Genomic DNA, 20,812 nt, shown 5'->3' on the forward strand with positions numbered 1-20,812 from the left:
GTCACCGAGCCGAACATGTGCAGATCGCGGAGGTGCCGTACTTTTGGTACTAGGATCGGTCGGATCGTGAAGACGTACGACTACATCAACCGCGTTGTCATAACGCTTCCGCTTACGGTCTACGAAGATACGTGGAAAACACTCTTCCCCTCTCGTTGCTATGCATCACCATGATAGATCTTGCGTGTGAGTAGGATTTTTTTTTGAAATTACTGCGTTCCCCAACACCGCTTGGCACGGTATTGCCGCCCCTGGCACCCTCTACTACCGCTGCCTCTCCAGGTCTAAAACCCAAGGCGGTAGTACCGCCTGGGTCAGTGGTAGTACCGCTCCGGCGGCACTACCATAGATACACTCTGTGTAGTCTTAGGCCTGTGCGGAGTAGTACCGCCTAAGCGGTAGTACCGCTTAACTGCGGGGCTGGGCAGAAAACGGTTGGATTTTGGTTCCCCTATATAAAGGGGGGTCTTCTTCTTCCTAGTATTGACCTCTTCCCCCAAGCTCCATTGCCATTCAAAAGCTCATTCTTGCCCGATCTCTCTCCCTAGCCAATCAAACTTGTTGATTTTCTAGGGATTGGTTGAGAAGGCCCCGATCTACACTTCCACCAAGAGAAATTTGATTCCCCCTACTAATCCCTTGCAGATCTTGTTACTCTTGGGTGTTTGAGCACCACTAGACGGTTGAGGTCACCTCGGAGCCATATTCCATTGTGGTGAAGCTCCGTGGTTTCGTTGGGAGCCTCCAATTCGGTTGTGGAGAGAGCCCCAACCTTGTCTGTAAAGGTTCAGTCGCCGCCTTCAAGGGCACCAATAGTTGATTCACAGCTTTTCGCATTGTGTGAGGGCGTGAGGAGAATACAGTGGCCCTAGTGGCTTCTTGGGGAGCATTGTGCCTCCACACCGCTCCAACGGAGACGTACTTCCTCTCAAAGGGATGGAACTTCGGTAACACGTCCTCGTCTCCACCAGTTCCACTCTTGGTTATCTCTTACCTTTACTTGTGCAAGCTTATATTGTGTTGTATTCCTTGCTTGCTTGTGTGCTATTTGTTGCTGCATCATTTAGGTTGCTCACCTAGTTGCATATCTACACAACCTATTTTGATGCTAAGTTTAATTTGGTAAAGAAAAGCTAAAAATTGTTAGTTGCCTATTCACCCCCACTCCAGTCAACCATATCGATCCTTTCAGTTACGCTGCCAATAGAGGTTGAAGAAGGCACTACCATAGCAAGACGACGACGGAAAGGTGGCTGGTGTGAGTGGCAGCGGTGATGGCAGCAGGGACATATAATGCAATAGGTAGGCGGCACAATTATCTTGCCGTCGTGTTGGGCCGCCTCTTCAGCATCATGGCATCTATGGTGCTCTTAATCGATGGGTGTCTTTGTTTGGGTCGGCATCTTTATCTCAAAATTCTTGCCCGACGTCGCTGGCTCTACATAGTGGGAATGACGTGCTTCCTTGTCACAGACGCAATGCTTCAGATTCTTTGTATTAAGTTTCATACTACCTATGTATATGCTTCCTTCGATTTAGTATCATACATGTGCTACTATGGTATCATATGTGGCATGTTTTCGAAGTGTCTACATGTTTGCTTTGTTGTTTACACAACCATGGTAAATTGGTAATGCTTCGGAACTATTTTGTTCATGCTTCAGCAATTGTCAAACTATGTTTTTGATGGCTCACTATGACATAAAATGCATCCATATACATTTGATATGATACGCTTCATGAAAAATATTGTGTGCTTCGTTTCATATGTTAGTATGTGGAACTTGGTACTACATTTCCCATGCTTCAACCTAATAAAATTGTGCTTCAAAACACAACCATGCGTGACTGGACAAAAATGTGACCATGAAGTATGAAGCATCCGTCGTACCGTTCGAAGCATATATTTAGCATATGATGGAAAGAAGTATGGAATACAGGGAAGCATCATGCTTATATGGAAATACCTAGGATTATATGGACATGGAGCGAATATCGGAAGCATATATGGAAGGAGCATATTATAGTAAGTTTATGAATATTATGGAAGCATGTATGAAAGCAGTGTATTATTACGAATATTATGGAAGCACATATGGAAGCAATTATATATCATTTTTTGGACTAACCTATTAATTTTGTGCCCAGTTTCAGTTGCTGTTTTTTGCTTGTTTTTTACTTTGCAGAATATCAATACCAAACGAAATCCAAATGCCACGAAACTTTTTGGAGATTTTTTTTCTGGCAATAAGAGACCCTGAAAACTTGTATCACCATCTCTTCGCCAAACTAGTGCACCTATACAATCTACCATTGTATTTGCTGTGTTGGGGACACAAGAGACTCTTTGTTATTTGGTTGCAGGGTTGTTTGAGAGAGACCATCTTCATCCTACGCCTCCCACAGATTGATAAGCCTTTGGTCATCCACTCGAGGGAAAATTGCTACTGTCATACAAAACTCTGCGCTTGGAGGCCCAACACGAGTCTACAAGAATAAGTTGTGTAGTAGACATCACCCTACAGGTTCGGAAAAAAGTGAACATTTCTCGGAACCCCTTCCAGACAATAGTCAATAGCGGGATCTGGACACGCTTATTAACTTCCGCATATTCACGAAGTTCTCGAGCAAACATTTGTTTACAAATACCATTCTTTTTGCTTCGCGATACGCTTACGGAACTCGAGGGGAGATTATCGGTATCCCCGTGATCAACTCCTTGATCACTATTCCGGTTATCCTCATTACCGGCTTTGTCATGTCCGTGTTCCGGTATCTCGTGATCATAATCACAGGTGTTTGGTCAGACGAAATGATTGACACCATAACACCAAGTGGGCCCAGAGAGTATCTCTCTATCGTGAGGGGTACAAATCCCAGTCTTGAACTATTGCTACCGAGACATACGTTTTCGGTATACCCGTAAGTCACCTTTATTCACATCCATTTACGGAGTGACATGTGATAAACCCCAAAGTAACCATCTGGTATGTAGGTATACAATATTCTCATGGTCCAAGGGACAATGCTAACGTGAACAAGTTATATGAAGTACCGATAACATAGCAATGATGACATCTCTCGGTAATTCATGAGTTGGGTCTATCCTACTCCGGTTTTATCATGACAATGGTGTTCTCGTATATTGATAGCATCCTTGTTACATTAACACTGCTCATGATCAGGAAAACAAGATCATCATCAATACACGAATTAGTCTTAGAGGCTAGACTAGGGATCACTTCGTGTTTATGTTTCCACACATGTATTTGGGTTTTCCTCCGAATATCATATTCAAGAACCAATACAATTGTAGCACAGAAACGTAAACTTAATAATGAACATGGAAATATAATAATAACATTTATTATTGCCTCTGGGCATATTTCCAACACTAGATGAGAGCATTGTGTGATTAGTTTGTTCTTGGCGGGTCGTTGGAGTGACATAAATTACCGAACCCTAAGTTTATGAAATATTACATGAGGGGTTGTTGGAACCCCAAAGTTTATGACTATGGTTAGATGCTATCTTAATTATTTTTCTTGTATTTGCGGATGCTTGCATAGAGAGTACAATCATAAGTATGTTGTTTGTTCAAGTAAGAACAATACTTTATCATAGGTTTCACTGCACAACAAATCATCAAAACAATGAACAATAACTCAATGAAACTCCAGCGTGTCCTCAAGAGCGCCCTGTAAGTAAAACCACTGGCTTGTCTTTATCACAATTAATGATTTGGTCACTTGCTGCACTTTTGTTACGATTTACTTTCTTGCAATTACTCTTGCTTTCAAACAGACCATCAAACACTCTTTGCACCTTTTACTGTGAACCTTTGCTAGTTTGTATCAACCAATTTGTTATGTTCCTTGTTGGGTTCGTTACTCTTACTTATCGAAAAGTCTATGGTAGAACCCCTACACTTATGGGTTATCGGCGCCGATCATATATGAGGAGGGAGAAGGAGCTTGGGAATCCGCCCATTAAGCATAGGGCGTGAAGGATCGAGCTATTGTTGTCCCTCTTTCCCTCGGTCTAGAATAATACGGAAAAAGAGGATTGCATTCATGACGGATTATACGAGGAATGACAAGTTAACTTACGATGAGAAGGCAAAATGTTCTCCATTGATAAATTTCCGTACCAATTCCAACCTCTCGCCCCTCTTTTCGATGGTTTTTTTTGGGGAGGGGGGGGGGGGGGGGGTAGACTCTAAACTCTTATTCACCGTCCCCTATTTAACAAATGTGTTCAACCAAATTGGATGGTTGCGCCTCTTGGGCTCCATGGCACCCATTTTCCTCAATGATACTTTTAGGTTTCAATTTTTTTTGAAAGAAAAATCTTACGTATGCATATAGATGTGCTCTACGTATATGTAAAATGTCACTAAAAAACATTTTCATATGTGATCGAAAATAAATAAACAAATAAAAAAACTTATTTATTCACGAAAAATTACAGATGGTGATTAGCATCTATACCAACACCTGAAAACGAATCACCGCACGGCAGGCGTGGTGAGCAATCTCCAAATCATTCAATACAAGGTGTGTTTTCTTTCTTTTGAAAAAGAAAAGAACTGCCCTAATTCCTTCCCGGGTTGGTGAGTTCTCTAGCAGCGTGTGCCACACATCACATCAGATCACATCACCGTTATTCTTTGGGAGCTAGTACTAGCAGTAGGATCTCGTGGGGGTCAGTTTGCTTACTGTTTAGCACCAACCGCGAACAGTGTCAAGGAGCAAAGAAAGGCCAGCACCAACGGGGGTTGCTGGCTGGTTGCAACTGCTCCATAACTCGTGGCTGGAAGATCTGGTGTGGCTGGAGACATTCATTATCTAGGTCGAGGACAGGGAGGCATGGAGCTCCATGGAGATCTTGTACGCACGCCTTGGGCGGTGCATGCCGTATATGGACAGAGAGGTTGAGCTCTGAATATTCAAGGCTGTTTTAATGGGGCGGCAGTCTAACTGTTGACGAGGAAAGTCCAGGCGACTTTCGGCTGGCGAAGGTGAAGACTTTCTCTGAGAAGAAGAGGGAGAAGAAAATGGAAGGGGGTGTGAACCGGGCCTGCTTCATTTCAGTCAAACGCTTGCAGGAATATAAATCCCGAGGATCGATCGACAAATCAAACACATGCACTACCAACTTCGACTTCTAGGTACGTACGTAGTGGCAGTTTTGACCGTCAGGTCAGCTTCCCAATTGACATTTCTTCCCTTGTGGCCGAATTTGACCTGCTAGGCGCAGATCACAAATCAAACATACGGTGATCTTCGTGAGGAGCAGATCACGATCAGTTGCCAAAGACTGTGAGCAGGTGTGTCTAGCGTACGCGGTTCAGTTAACCGGGCAAAGCAGTCACGAATGCTCCCTGAAAAACACCGTGCTCATCCCTGCATACATATAACCGAAGCATATTCCTTGTACGGTCTGTTTTAGCCACTGCGCCGTCAGCATTAAGTTTAGCTCGCCCTTGCGGTGGCGGACTCCGTCTCCTCACACCAGGGAATCGCTAGGGTTGTTTCAGTTCCGACAGAAGTCTAGTTACAACACTGTAGGTGCACAGTGGAGTCTTGAAACTCCTTGTGTATCGCGTGCCTTCTCGCCAAGAAAAAATGAAAGAGTACTCTCAGAAGACCTTTTTTTTAAACTAGTAAGTGTGCACGTGCAACGCACGTCTATTTGGACTAATAAATGTGCACGTGTAACACATGTCTATTTGGATTAACACATTATACTAAACTTAATACAAGATAATTTATTCATAAATTTGAAATTTCCCTATAAAATAAACAATCTCTTATTCCCAACTTGTACAAATAATTTGAAATATCGTTTTTCCTTAATCAACATGTCTCCTGTATTAAAAGACCACCCACTTTTCCCAATGTATAAAACTCAAAATTATTTAGAAGATTCATCATGATTCTCCATATGCACACATTTATGTAAGTATAATCACACATAAAATTATCACTTAGGACAAGCTAAGGAAGCGTTTCAGTGCCAACAAACTCCAATCAAGAATTATTATTACAATTAAGTGTCAACCACAATAGTGGGAAGAGACCTTTATGGTTTGTTGAAAGGAGGAAGCAATTGTCAGATAGAGAAGTGTAGAGATGTCTTGACTGCATAGAATCAGCTGTGAAATAAGACAAAAAAATGCTTGTTGGATCATCCGATTATACTATTGCACCACAAGTGTCGTAATGTCTGGAAGCAAGAAAAGTGACTTACTTTATTATGAAAATAGAACATGTAAACCAAATAAAAATTACAGTGATAAATTGCATAATTTTACTTGTTATTCACTGGACAAAAGCATTAATATGACAACTTAGAACAGTTACTTGAGTACTACACATTTCTTTTAAGGGCTCAACATTCTAAAATTTTGACAATATAAGAAATATCCTCTCAATTTGTAGTAATAATGATACGAAGATAAATAATTTGGAAATGGTCTTCAACATGCGTAGGCTACCACTTGTAAGAATAACAGTGGCAAAAAAAAGCCAACAAATGCCGGCTTAGAAAGAAAAAAACTGCAGACATGCTTCCAATTTTAGCAACTCTAGTGGATAAAACATACCTTACCTTTCAAGTCAGGAAATAGTCAAATGAAAAAATATATTTATTATAAGTAGTAGAGATGAAGTCATAAGGATCATGATTCAAGATATTCGGAGAAACATGGTTGGTCTCTCTGTATGATGCGAACTCGTCACCTCTACCAAAGTGGTCGTGCGTAGTATATAATGTAGAGTGCAATAATGAAATAAAATAAATGATATGAGAATTTACCATGACCACAAAATATCCTACGTTCGTCATCATCATAATCAACATGCATTTTTTGCTTCTTTTGTATGTGGTCCAAGTTTTCTATCAGGAAAACATGTTAACTCAACTATAGATAAGGACGGTATGAAAATGCGCATGTAAAATTACATTTGCCATGTATCTGTTGGACAAACAAATAAGACTTATGCAAACTTTTGGTTTTTTTAGTAAAACTTATGCGAACTTTAGTTTCTTTTCACTAAAACTTATGCAAACTTCTGGGTTTTTTTCAGTGAAACGTAATTTCATGACTGCAAATAAGGTCTAGGTTCAATGAATTTGTCTGTGAGTTCACTGTGTAGTTGTGAGTTGGCCATCTAATTGTTGGGGATCGTAGCAGAAATTTAAAATTTTCTACGCATCACCAAGATCAATCTATGGAGTAATCTAGCAACGAGGGGAAGGGGAGTGCATCTACAAACCCTTGTAGATCGCTAAGCGGAAGCGTTGCAAGAACGCGGATGAAGGAGTCGTACTCGTAGCGATTCAGATCGCGGTTGATTCCGATCTAAGCATCGAACCACGGCGCCTCCGCGTTCAACACACGTGCAGCCCGGTGACGTCTCCCACGCCTTGATCTAGCAAGGGGAGAAGGAGAGATTGGGGAAGACCCCGTCCAGCAGCAGCACGACGGCGTGGTGGTGGTGGAGGAGCGCAGAACTCCAGCAGGGCTTCGCCAAGCACTACGAGAGACGAGGAGGGAGAGAGGTAGGGCTGCGCCAAGAGGGAGATGATCTCGTGTGTCTTGCATCCCCCAATACCTCAAGTATATATAGGGGAAGGGGAGGGGCTGCGCCCCCATCTAGGGTTCCCTCCATAGGGGTGGCGGCAGCCCCAAAACCAATCTAGGGTGGCGACCAAGGGGGGAGAGAGGGGGCGCACCTAGGGTGGGCCTTAAGGCCCATCTGGACCTAGGGTTTGCCCCCCCCCCCTCTTGGAGGCGCCTTGGGCCTTGGTGGGAGGCGCCCCAGCCCACCTAGGGGCTGGTCCCTTCCCACTATTGGCCCATGTAGGCCTCCGGGGCAGGTGGCCCCACCCGATGGACCCCCGGACCCCTCCGGTGGTCCCGGTACACTACCGGTGATGCCCGGAACACTTCCGATGGCCAAAACCGTACTTCCTATATATAAATCTTTACCTCCGGACCATTCCGGAACTCCTCGTGACGTCCGGGATCTCATCCGGGACTCCGAACAACATTCGGTAACCGCGTACATACTTTCCCTATAACCCTAGCGTCATCGAACCTTAAGTGTGTACACCCTACGGACTTGGGAGTCTTGCAGACATGGCCGAGACAACTCTCCGGTCAATAACCAACAGCGGGATCTGGATACCCATGTTGGTTCCCACATGCTCCACGATGATCTCATCGGATGAACCACGATGTCAAGATTCAATCAATCCCGTATACAATTCCCTTTGTCTAGCGGTATAGTACTTGCCCGAGATTCGATCGTCGGTATCCCGATACCTTGTTCAATCTCGTTACCGGCAAGTCTCTTTACTCGTTCCGTAACACATCATCCCGTGATCAACTCCTTGATCACATTGTGCACATTATGATGATGTCCTACCGAGTGGGCCCAGAGATACCTCTCCATTTACACGGAGTGACAAATCCCAGTCTCGATTCGTGCCAACCCAACAGACACTTTCGGAGATATCCGTAGTGCACCTTTATAGCCACCCAGTTACGTTGTGACGTTTGGCACACCCAAAGCACTCCTACGGTATCCGGGAGTTGCGCAATCTCATGGTCTAAGGAAATGACACTTGACATTAGAAAAGCTTTAGCATACGAACTACACGATCTTGTGCTAGGCTTAGGATTGGGTCTTGTCCATCACATCATTCTCCTAATGATGTGATCCCGTTATCAACGACATCCAATGTCCATGGTTAGGAAACCGTAACCATTTATTGATCAATGAGCTAGTCAACTAGAGGCTTACTAGGGACATGGTGTTGTCTATGTATCCACACATGTATCTGAGTTTCCTATCAATACAATTCTAGCATGGACAATAAATGATTATCATGAACAATGAAATATAATATAATTTATTATTGCCTCTAGGGCATATTTTCAACACTCTCCCACTTGCACTAGAGTCAATAATCTAGTTCACATCGCTATGTGATTAACACTCACAGGTCACATCGCCATGTGACCAACATCCAAAGAGTTTACTAGACTCAATGAGTTCTGGGTTTGATCATGTTATGCTTGTGAGAGAGGTTGTAGTCAACGGGTCTGCCATATTCAGATCCCTATGTATTTCGCAAAACTTTATGTCATATCGTAGATGCTGCTACCACGTTCCACTTGGAGCTATTCCAAATTGTTGCTCCATTATACGTATCCGGTATCTCTACTCAGAGCTATCCGGATAGGTGTCAAGCTTGCATCGACGTAACTCTTTACGTCGAACTCTTTATCACCTCCATAACCGAGAAACATTTCCTTATTCCTCTAAGGATAATTTTTGACCGCTATCTGGTGATCCAGTCCTAGATCACCTTTGTACCCTCTTGCCAGATATGTGGCAAGGCACACATCTGGTGCGGTACTCAGCATGGTATACCGTATAGAGCCTATGACAAAAGCATAGGGGACGACCTTCGTCCTTCCTCTTTCTTCTGCCGTGGTCAATCTTCGAGTCTTACTCAACTTCACACCTTACAACTCAGGTAAGAACCCCTTCTTTGACTGATCTATTTTGAAATCCTTCAAAAACATGTCAAGGTGTGCGTTCTTTGAAAGTATCATCAGGCGTCTTGATCTATTTCTTTAGATCTTGATGCCCAATATGTAAGCAGCTTTATCCAGGTCTTCCTTTGAAAATCACTCTTCAAACAACCGTTTATGCTTTCCAGAAATTCTACATTATTTCGAATCAACAATATGTCATCCACATATACTTATCAGAAATGTTGTAGTGCTCCCACTCACTTTCTTGTAAATACATGTTTCTAGCAAACATTGTATAAACCTAAAAGCTTTGATCACTCCATCAAAGCATATATTCCAACTCCGAGATGCTTGCTCTAGTCCATAGAAGGATTGTTGGAGCCAGCATACCTTTTAGCATCCTTAGGATCGACAAAACCTTTTATTATATCATATACAACTTTTTCTTACGAAAACTCGTTTTGACATCCATCTGTCAGATTTCATAGTCGAAAAATACAGCTAATGCTAACATGATTCCGACGGACTTAAGCATCGCTACGGGTGAGAAATTCTCATCGTAGTCAACTCCTTGAACTTGTGAAAAGACTCTTTTCCACAAGTCGAGCTTTATAGACGGTAACATTACCGCCCACGTCCGTCTTCTTCTTAAAGATCCATTTATCTCAATGGCTTGCCGATCATCGGGCAAGTCCACCAAAGTCCATACTTTGTTCTGATACATGGATCCTATTTCGGATTTCATGGCTTCTAACCATTTGTCGGAATACGGGCCCACCATCGCTTCTCCATAACTCGTAGGTTCATTGTTGTCTAACAACATGATATCCAAGACATGATTACCGTACCACTCAGGAGTAGTACATATCCTTGTCGACCTATGAGGTTCGATAGCAACTTGATCCAAAGCTTCATGATCACCATCATTAACTTCCTATTCAACAGACGTAGGCGCCACAGAAAACATCTTTTTGTGTTGCATCACTCTCTGGTTGAAGTAAAGGTTCGACAACCTCATCAAGTTCTATCTTCCTCCCACTCAATTCTTTCGAGAGAAACTCCTTCTCGAGAAAGGACCCGTTCTTAGCGACAAACAATTTGCCCTCGGATCTGAGATAGAAGGTATACCCAACTGTCACCTTTGGGTATCCTATGAAGATGTGTTTGTCCGCTTTTGGGTTCGAGCTTCTCCGGCTGAAGCCTTAAGCATCGCAGCCCCAAACATTAAGAAACGACAATTTTGGTTTCTTGCCAAACCATATTCATACGATGTCGTCTCAACGGACTTAGATGGTGTCCTATCTAAAGTGAATGCAGCTGTCTCTAACGCATATCCTCAAAATGAAAACGGTAGATCGGTAAGAGACATCATAGATCGCACCATATCTCATAAGGTTCGATTACGACGTCCTGACACACCATTACCCTCTGGTGTTCCAGGTGGCTTCAACTGCGAATCAATTCCACAATGTCTTAAGTGATTGCCAAACTCATAACTCGGAAAATCCCCTTTTGATTAGATCGTAGGAACATGATCTTCTTGTTATGACGATTCTTAACTTCACTCTGAAATCGCTTGAACTTTTCAAACGTTTCAGACTTGTGCTTCATTAAGTAAATATACCTATATCTACTCAAATCGTTAGTGAAGATGAGAAAATAGCGATATCCACCGCACGCTTCAATTCTCATTGGATCACACGCATCAGCATGTATGATTTCCAACAAGTCACTTGCCCGTTTCATCGTACCTGAAAACGGGGTCTTAGTCATCCTGCCCATGAGGCATGGCTCGCATGCGTCAAGCGATTCAAAATCAAGTGACTCCAAACATCCATCGACATGGAGTTTCTTCATGCATCTTACGCCAATATGACCTAAGCGGCAGTGCCACAAGAAAGTGGTACTATCATTATTAACTCTACATCTTTTGGCGTGAACATGCGTATTACCACGACCGAGATTCAATGAACCATTCACATAGGGTGCATTACCATGAAAGGTATTATTCATGTAAACAAAATAACCATTATTCTCTAACTTAAATGAATAACCGTATTGCAATGAAGATGATCTAATCATATTCATGCTCAACGTAGACACCTGATAACATTTATCTAGGTTCAACACTAATCCCGAAGGCAGATGGAGCGTGCGATGGTGATCTCATCAACTTTGGAAACACTTCCAACACACATCGTCACCTCGCCCTTAGCCAGTCTCCGTTTAGTTCGTAGCTTTTGCTTCAAGTCACCAATAATAGCAACTGAACCGGTATCCAATACCCAGGTGCTACCAGGAGTACTAGTAAGGTACACATTAATAACACGTATATACTTTGTTGAAGTTGCCAGTCTTCTTATCTACCATGCATTTGGGGTAATTCCGCTACCAGTGACCGTTCCCCTTACAATAGAAGCACTTAGTCTCGGGTTTGGGTTCAACCTTGGGTTCCTTCACTGGAGCGGCAATTGGTTTGCCATCCATGAAGTTTCCCTTCTAGCCCTTGCCCTTCTTGAAACCAGTGGTCTTGTTAAACCATCAACACTTGAATCTCCTTCTTGATTTCTACCTTTTGCGGTCTTAAGCACCGCGAACAGCTCCGGGATCATCTCCATCCCTTGCATGTCATAGTTCATCACGAAGATCTAGTAGCTTAGTGATAGTGGCTAGAGAACTCTATCAATCACTATCTTATCTGGAAGTTTAACTCTCACCTGATTTAAGTGATTGTAGCACCCAGACATTCTGAGCACATGCTCACTAGCTGAGCTATTCTCCTCCATCTTGTTGGCAAAAGAACTTGTCAGAGGTCTCATACCTCTCAACACGGCATGAGCCTGAAATCCCAATTTCAGCTCTTGGAACATCTCATATGTCTTATGGCGTTCAAAACGTCATTGGAATCCCGATTCTAAGCCGTAAAGTATGGTGCACTAAACTATCAAGTAGTCATCAGAATGTGTCTGTCAGGTGTTCACAACATCCACAGACGAAGTTGTAGGGGTTTGCACATCGAGCGGTGCATCAAAGACGTAAGCCTTCTGTGTAGTAGTAAGGACACTCCTCGGACTACGAACCCAGTCCACATCATTGCTTACAATATCTTTGAACTTGGTCTTTCTCTAGGAACGTATTGAAACAAGGAGCTACAACGTGAGCTATTTATCTACAACATATTTGCAAAGACAATTTAGACTATATTCATGATAATTAAGTTCATCTAATCAAATTATTTAATGAACTCCCACTCAGATAGACATCCCTCTAGTCATCTAAGTGAAACATGATCCGAATCGACTAGGCCGTGTCCGATCATCACGTGAGACGGACTAGTCATCAACGGTGAACATCTCATGTTGATCGTATCTTCTATACGACTCATGTTCGACCTTTCGGTCTTCCGTGTTCCAAGGCCATGTTTGTACATACTAGGCTCGTCAAGTCAACCTAAGTGTTTCGCATGTGTTCCGAGGCCATGTCTGTACATGCTAGGCTCGTCAACACCTGTTGTATTCGAACGCTAGAATCTATCACACCCGATCATCACGTGGTGCTTCGAAACAATGAACCTTCGCAATGGTGCACAGTTAGGGGGAACACTTTTCTTGAAATTTTAGTGAGGGGTCATCTTATTTAAGCTACCGTCATTCTAAGCAAATAAGATGTAAAACATGATAAACATCACATGCAATCAAATAGTGACATGATATGGCCAATATCATTTGCTCCTTTTGATCTCCATCTTTGGGGCTCCATGATCATCGTTGTCACCGGCATGACACCATGATCTCCATCATCATGATCTCCATCACCGTGTCTTCTTGAAGTTGTCTCGTCATCTATTACTTCTACTACTATGGCTAACGCTTTAGCAATAAAGTAAAGTAATTACATGACGTTTATATTGACACGCAGGTCATAAATAAATTAAGACAACTCCTATGGCTCCTGCCAGTTGTCATACTCATAGACATGCAAGTCGTGATTCCTATTACAAGAACATGATCAATCTCATACATCACATATATCATTCATCATATCCTTTTGGCCATATCACATCACACGACACATGCTGCAAAAACAAGTTAGACGTCCTCTAATTGTTGTTGCAAGTTTTTATGTGGCTGCTATAGATTTCTAGCAACAACGTTTCTTACCTACGCCAAAACCACAACGTGATATGCCAATTTCTATTTACCCTTCATAAGGATCCTTTTCATCGAATCCGATCCGACTAAAGTGGGAGAGATAGACACCCGCTAGCCACCTTATGCAACTAGTGCATGTCAGTCAGTGGAACCAGTCTCACGTAAGCGTACATGTAAGGTCGGTCCGGGCCGCTTCATCCCACGATGCCGCCGAATCAAGATAAGACCAGTAACGGCAAGTAAATTGAAAAAATCGATGCCCACAACAACTTGTGTTCTACTCGTGCATAGAAACTACGCATAGACCTAGCTCATGATGCCACTGTTGGGGATCGTAGCAGAAATTTAAAATTTTCTACACATCACCAAGATCAATCTATGGAGTAATCTAGCAACGAGGGGAAGGGGAGTGCATCTACATACCCTTGTAGATCGCTAAGCGGAAGCGTTGCAAGAACGCGGATGAAGGAGTCGTACTCGTAGCGATTCAGATCGCGGTTGATTCCGATCTAAGCGCCGAACCACGGCGCCTCCGCGTTCAACACACGTGCAGCCCGGTGACGTCTCCCACGCCTTGATCCAGCAAGGGGAGAAGGAGAGGTTGGGGAAGACTCCATCCAACAGCAGCACGACGGCGTGGTGGTGGTGGAGGAGCGCGGAACTCCAGCAGGGCTTCGCCAAGCACTATGAGAGACGAGGAGGGAGAGAGGTAGGGCTGCGCCAAGAGGGAGATGATCTCGTGTGTCTTGCAGCCCCCAATACCTCAAGTATATATAGGGGAAGGGGAGGGGCTACGCCCCCATCTAGGGTTCCCTCCCTAGGGGTGGCGGCAGCCCCAAAACCCATCTAGGGTGGCGGCCAAGGGGGGAGAGAGGGGGGCGCACCTAGGGTGGGCCTTAAGGCCCATCTGGACCTAGGGTTTGCCCCCCTCCCCTCTTGGAGGCGCCTTGGGCCTTGGTGGGAGGCGCCCCAGCCCACCTAGGGGCTGGTCCCTTCCCACTATTGGCCCATGTAGGCCTCCGGGGCAGGTGGCCCCACCCGATGGACCCCCGGACCACTCCGGTGGTCCTGGTACACTACCGGTGATGCCCGGAACACTTTCGGTGGCCAAAACCATGCTTCCTATATATAAATCTTTACCTCCGGACCATTCCGAAACTCCTCATGATGTCCGGGATCTCATCCGGAACTCCGAACAACATTCGATAACCGCGTACATACTTTCCCTATAACCCTAGCGTCATCGAACCTTAAGTGTGTAGACCCTACGGGCTCGGGAGTCATGCAGACATGGCCGAGACAACTCTCCGGTCAATAACCAACAGCGGGATCTGGATACCCATGTTGGTTCCCACATGCTCCACGATGATCTCATCGGATGAACCACGATGCCAAGGATTCAATCAATCCCGTATACAATTCCCTTTGTCTAGTGGTATAGTACTTGCCCGAGATTCGATCGTCGGTATCCCGATACCTTGTTCAATCTCGTTACCGGCAAGTCTCTTTACTCGTTCCGTAACACATCATCCCGTGATCAACTCCTTGATCACATTGTGCACATTATGATGATGTCCTACCGAGTGGGCCCAGAGATACCTCTCCGTTTACACGGAGTGACAAATCCCAGTCTCGATTCGTGCCAACCCAACAAACACTTTCGGAGATACCCGTAGTGCGCCTTTATAGCCACCCAGTTACGTTGTGACGTTTGGCACACCCAAAGCACTCCTACGGTATCCGGGAGTTGCACAATCTCATGGTCTAAGGAAATGATACTTGACATTAGAAAAGCTTTAGCATACGAACTACACGATCTTGTGCTAGGCTTAGGATTGGGTCTTTTCCATCACATCATTCTCCTAATGATGTGATCCCGTTATCAACGACATCCAATGTCCATGGTCAGGAAACCGTAACCATCTATTGATCAACGAGCTAGTCAACTAGAGGCTTACTAGGGACATGGTGTTGTCTATGTATCCACACATGTATCTGAGTTTCCTATCAATACAATTCTAGCATGGATAATAAACGATTATCATGAACAATGAAATATAATATAATTTATTATTGCCTCTAGGGCATATTTCCAACAGTAATAACCGATAGTCAGTACTTAAGAAACAGGGATGTCTGTCGCAGGTACGCGAAAATCAATGAAAAATAAGGAAAAAAGAAGGCATTTGTTGCCTGAAACCCAACTGTGTGTGCTCCAGCGCTCCTCTGTTTCTCATTGCCTCATCTCTAGTTCTTGTACTTCTAGATGTGTCACCACCGGCGAGGTAGCGATGACAGTAAAAAAACACTCGGTACTTACCTGATTAGTGCGTGTGTGTGTGACACGTTCGCGTGAAGGCGAGCGTCTCCGTCGTTCAAGCCTGCGAGCGGCCGCGACGACTGTGTCCTCTCACCAGCTAGGCGGCATTGTTGGCGCGGGTGAGTCAGTCGTCCAGCTTTGAGGCGTCAGCCTCCACGCACCAGGGCGTGGGGAGTTCCAACGTCCGACGAAGGTAGGATATCTTTGGACGACGTCGTCCACGCATGAGTACTGGACAAGCGTGTCCAACGGAGCAGCACACGTCAGAGTTGAGGGAGTCGGCGGTGGCTTCGGGCGAGTGAGATGGGGCCGTGATTAGCTTCACCTGCTGCGCAATGGCCGAGACCTGTGCCGCCCTGGGGACGACGATGGTTGGCGACCAGGCGAATCTACATGCATGGCCCGCTTATACTGGTCCAGGATACCCAGCGTTTCCCCCACTTGAAGGGCGTCGACGGTGGGTGGTTGTCAGCGTGGGTGTTGTGGACGCATCTGAAGTCGACGCGGATGCCGGTGGTTCTCGGAGAGCATGCGCAGGACGTGGATGAAGTCGTTGCAGTCAGTAGAAGAGTGACCTGGCCTCCAAGCAGAAGATGAAGGCGACGACGGCACGTGTGTGTGTGTTCGTAGGAAGCCGCAGCTCCTCCTCGCGTGTCTCCCACTATGGCTTGCGTGGGTGGTGGGCTGGTGACGGCAGGTGACTCGCGATTTCGATTTCCTGATAGGAGATGATAGGTTGCGCTCGCGATTAGTTTCCTACTAATAATTAGATGCGTTCGTGGTTAGTTATCTAATAGGATGCGTCCGTGATTAGTTTCTTAATAATTAGATGCGTCCGTGATTAATTTCCTAATAGGATGCGCGTGATTATTTCCTAATAATAGGATGCATGCGTGATCATTTTTCTAATAATAGGATGCTCCCGTGATTAGTTTCCTAATAATAGGATGCGTTTGTGATTAGTTTCCTAATAATTAGATGCGCCCGTGATTAGTTTCTTAATAGGATGTATTCGTGATTATAGTTTCCTAATTGATCAGACGCTTTCATATTTTCCTCCGCGGTGGAGTACGGCCAGTCAATGTAAATTGCTAAGTGCACATAGAGTACAGATTACGTTAAAGCTAGCCGTTAGATTGAGTTTAGTGAGACTAATCATGCGGTGGTCATGTATTCGTGTATGTTTTGTGGGGTGCACTTGGAAAAAGATAATGTTTGCTATTTTATAAGTAATATAGATGCGGTGGTCATGTATTCATGTATGTTTTGTGGGGTGCACTTAAAAAAGATAATGTTTACTCTTTTATAAGTAATATAGATTATAAGTAATATAGAAATATAGATGGACGGAAGAACTTTTTTTTTTTTGAGAATCTGGAAGAGAATAACTGAGGTTCCGCTCTATGTTGGGCCGTTAATCTGGGCTCACGGCCCATTATCAGAAGGAGAACCGAACGAACGACTTCAGAAGGTCGACGTGAAAATAATAGTGGGGGAAGATCTCCCTATCGACGACGCTCATCTCACCGTCGTTTGCCTAGACAAAAGAGAGTCACCGCCTCCTCCGCCTTCTCATCGCCGGCCCCTGCCTCCGCCACTCGCCCACTCCCTGCCCCTAGTCCCGATCTCGCGCCGTCGGCCACCGATCCTGCCCCTAGTTCCGATCCTAGTCCCAGCCGTCTCCCCCATACCCCAACCGCCTCCCCCATACCCCAGCCGCCTCCGCTCATTCCTCCCCGCGCAGAGCCGCGGCGGCCGCCTGCCAACGCCGGGACGGACTACTGGTCAGCAGGTTCAGTCCAGGACGCGGCTGGTACAGTGACACCTGGAGCCCTGCCGCTCCACTGAACTAGCGATCCGAAGGAGCGGACGGGCGCACACCAGGTGTTCGAGGGAATGCACCTCTGAAACGCCTTCCCCACTTAGCCTCCGGGAGACGAACGAGCAGAGTTGAGAATGACGTTCGGGTCTGTCATCGAGAGGAATGTGGCGCGGCCACTCATGAGGCTGGTCACCATGGGCGGTGCACCGATCCTGCAGCAGCTCCACCTGGAGGAAAGGCTGCTGCGCCGCACCAGCGATAACTGGTGCATCGTCAATGATGGCACGGCTCCTCCCACCATTGTCATGGGTGTCTCTGGGTAATGTCCTTTCGGTGTCTTCAGTAAGTTGCCTTTCATTCGTGCGAGCGTAGTGTGGTTGTTTATATGGTTTTCGTGCCAACAGGAAGGTCTCTGAGCTCGTCGAGATACGGCCTGTGCTTCGAGATCATGTGCCAGTGGTAAGGCGTTTCAGTGGGGGTGGCACCGTCATTGTTGATCAGGGGACAGTTTTCGTCACCTTCATATGCAACAAGACTGCCATCGCTGGGTTGCAGCCGTTTCCCCGCGACATCATGTCATGGACAGGCCAGCTGTATGGTAAAGTGTTCCGTGGATTCGGCGAATTTCATCTGCGGGAAAATGGTATGTCAAATTAGCAGACTGGCTATTTCACCACTTGCCAGTTTGATTTTACCATGGAGTTGTTTTATTTTAATCAGTGAAAATTCTATCATTGTTCCTAGTCAGGCTTTGATATGCATTTACAGCGACCATTTATATAGTGGTGTGCACTAGCTATTCTCGAATTCCTGTACCGATCTTACTTGACCGTTCATCCTTTTTCTCCTCTGTATTTTATTTTATTGACTGTATTAAGGTCTCTAAATGTCTAAGGGTTTCCCAGCGGGCATGTTTTGAATTTTGACCTGCTGCATCGTTGCAAATCTAGAATCTACTAAACTGATCCTTGTAGTATGCAACTTTAGATAGCATAGATTAAAGTGAAACCATGGACTCGCATGTCACACGACCAGCAATTCTGATCCCCATTGTAATATTTGATTCTTGCTCTGAAATGTCATGTGTAAATGCGTTTTGCTCTGTTTACCGCCTTGCAAGTTGTAAGGGTTCCTGGAATGATTTAATGTAGACCGAAGCTACTATCCTCTATTTAACATATCTCTTTCCAAATTTGAAATTATGTTGTAAAAAGTTGATCCTGGATCTGGCATATATATTGAATATTTCAGGTATGCCAATTTGCAGTTTACATGTGATGTATATCTTTCCAAGGCTACACTCATGTGTGGGTTATTTTTCGCAGACTATGCATTCGATCATCGAAAGTTTGGTGGAAATGCTCAGTCCATAACAAAAGATCGTTGGGTACACCACACATCATTCTTATGGGATTATGATGTGAAAAATATGGGTTATCTAAAAAACCCACAACGTGCTCCTGAATATCGCCAGGTACAGTTATCTCTGTGATATTTTGCTTTGCTTTGAACCAACCAAAGTATTAAATTTTGACCTTTCTAAACAAAATATGAATTTAGAGACCTTAACTCTGGCTATTTATGTCCATATCAGCTTCTATTGTTTGTTATGTTGCCAAATTTTAGGCTGGTCAATGTTGGTATGTTTCCCCAAACATGGGAAACAAGTTGATCTATTAGTAGCAGTCCAGTCGCTATCTTGGGTTTACTATTTTCTAAACACTTGGGATGACAAGATATGTAAACCACTGAACTGTCAACTAAATTCCGTCGAATGAAAAAAAAAACTCTGCTTTCAGTGGATGCACTCATCTTAGAATAAACACATTTCATAAAACTTTGTGCGGTCCTTGGCACAGTTTACCCAGGAGCAGAGTTAACTGCTCGGTCTCTTCCAATTTTGGAAATATGAGCGATAGTTCCACTGAAAGACTGAATAGGAAAGTTTATGAGCAAGATTGCAGTTAACTGTTCATTGATATTGACACCTGAAGGGCGAATAATTCGAGGAATTCAGTGTAAGCATTTGTGTGCATATCCTTGAGAATATCATGTAGTCGAAAGCGCCGAGTTGAGTAGCATATATGTGTTTACCACCAGTTATTGGCTGCAGTGGTCTGGCACTGCACAAAACACTGCAAAGTTTAGTGCCAAGAAGCAGCATTTTTCCAAGGAATGGGCTTATTTCTTTAGAAAGTAGAAACCCTGGCCGATTAGTTTGATCCCTAAGTGGCACAATGACTGTTGAGTACATCCCAGTCTTTCATAGGTATAATGGCATTGTTGTTATTTTGTGATAGGGCTGTTTCTGAGAAAGTGTTGTTGTTATGAAAATAGGTTTTAATTTTAGAAAGTCAGGAACATTGTCATTTAGTACGTTGATAGTCTAGGCCTTTCAACCATTACGAGTCTTTGAAGTTCTGTCATTGCGATCTCCAAACTAAAAGCCTTTCTTATTTTTCAGGCGAGGGACCACTCAGATTTCCTGTGCCGCATGAACGAGTACATGCCATCACGGTCAGTTTTCACTGAAGGGATTACCGCGGCCCTCGGAGACCACTTTACGGTCCAACACACAGAGCTAGAGACAGCGCTCCCCGAAGACTTCATGCCTTCTACGAAGGTGCTATCGCCGCAGGACTTGCAAGACATCATCTCCTCCAAAGAGCCCCCCACAGCAGAGAGAATTCAACGATGGCCACGGTGATAAAGATCACTGCGTGTTTTGTGACATATGGCAATTTTTATGCCACACGGTGTACTCAACTTGGAGTCACTGCTTTCACTTGATTTTGACAAATCAGTTAGTCAGAAGGTGTAGTTCCAATATTTTTGGCAGCCTTGGTGCTGTTGCCTGGTGAAAATCGGTGATAGGATTCGGACGAGGCTTTGTGAACATGCTTGGTTGGCAGGCCATTTGCGCTGTCATGAGTTACCGCACATGAGTTATCTTTGGTAAACTGCTT

General features: G+C 44.5%; 1 protein-coding gene across 1 annotated transcript; it reads left to right on the plus strand.

Moving 5' to 3' along the window:
* The first annotated feature begins 17,496 nt into the window (after positions 1-17,496).
* On the plus strand, positions 17,497-20,806 carry LOC125539991 (Biotin/lipoate A/B protein ligase family). The gene is made up of 4 exons (XM_048703551.2): positions 17,497-18,165; positions 18,251-18,489; positions 19,172-19,320; positions 20,311-20,806. The coding sequence occupies exons 1-4, from the start codon at positions 17,981-17,983 to the stop codon at positions 20,551-20,553; spliced, it is 816 nt and encodes a 271-aa protein (XP_048559508.1). The 5' UTR covers positions 17,497-17,980; the 3' UTR covers positions 20,554-20,806.
* The last annotated feature ends 6 nt before the right edge of the window (positions 20,807-20,812 follow it).

This window comes from Triticum urartu, chromosome 2A (assembly GCF_056163025.1).
Source record: "Triticum urartu cultivar PI428250 chromosome 2A, HENAU_Tu73, whole genome shotgun sequence".
Lineage (NCBI taxonomy): Eukaryota > Viridiplantae > Streptophyta > Magnoliopsida > Poales > Poaceae > Triticum > Triticum urartu.

Coding starts and splice junctions, on each gene's coding strand:
- LOC125539991 (XM_048703551.2), top strand. CDS start 17,981: ATGACGTTCGGGTCTGTCATCGAGAGGAATGTGGCGCGGCCACTCATG. Junction 18,490..19,171: donor ATTTCATCTGCGGGAAAATG/GTATGTCAAATT, acceptor TATTTTTCGCAG/ACTATGCATTCGATCATCGA. Junction 19,321..20,310: donor GTGCTCCTGAATATCGCCAG/GTACAGTTATCT, acceptor CTTATTTTTCAG/GCGAGGGACCACTCAGATTT.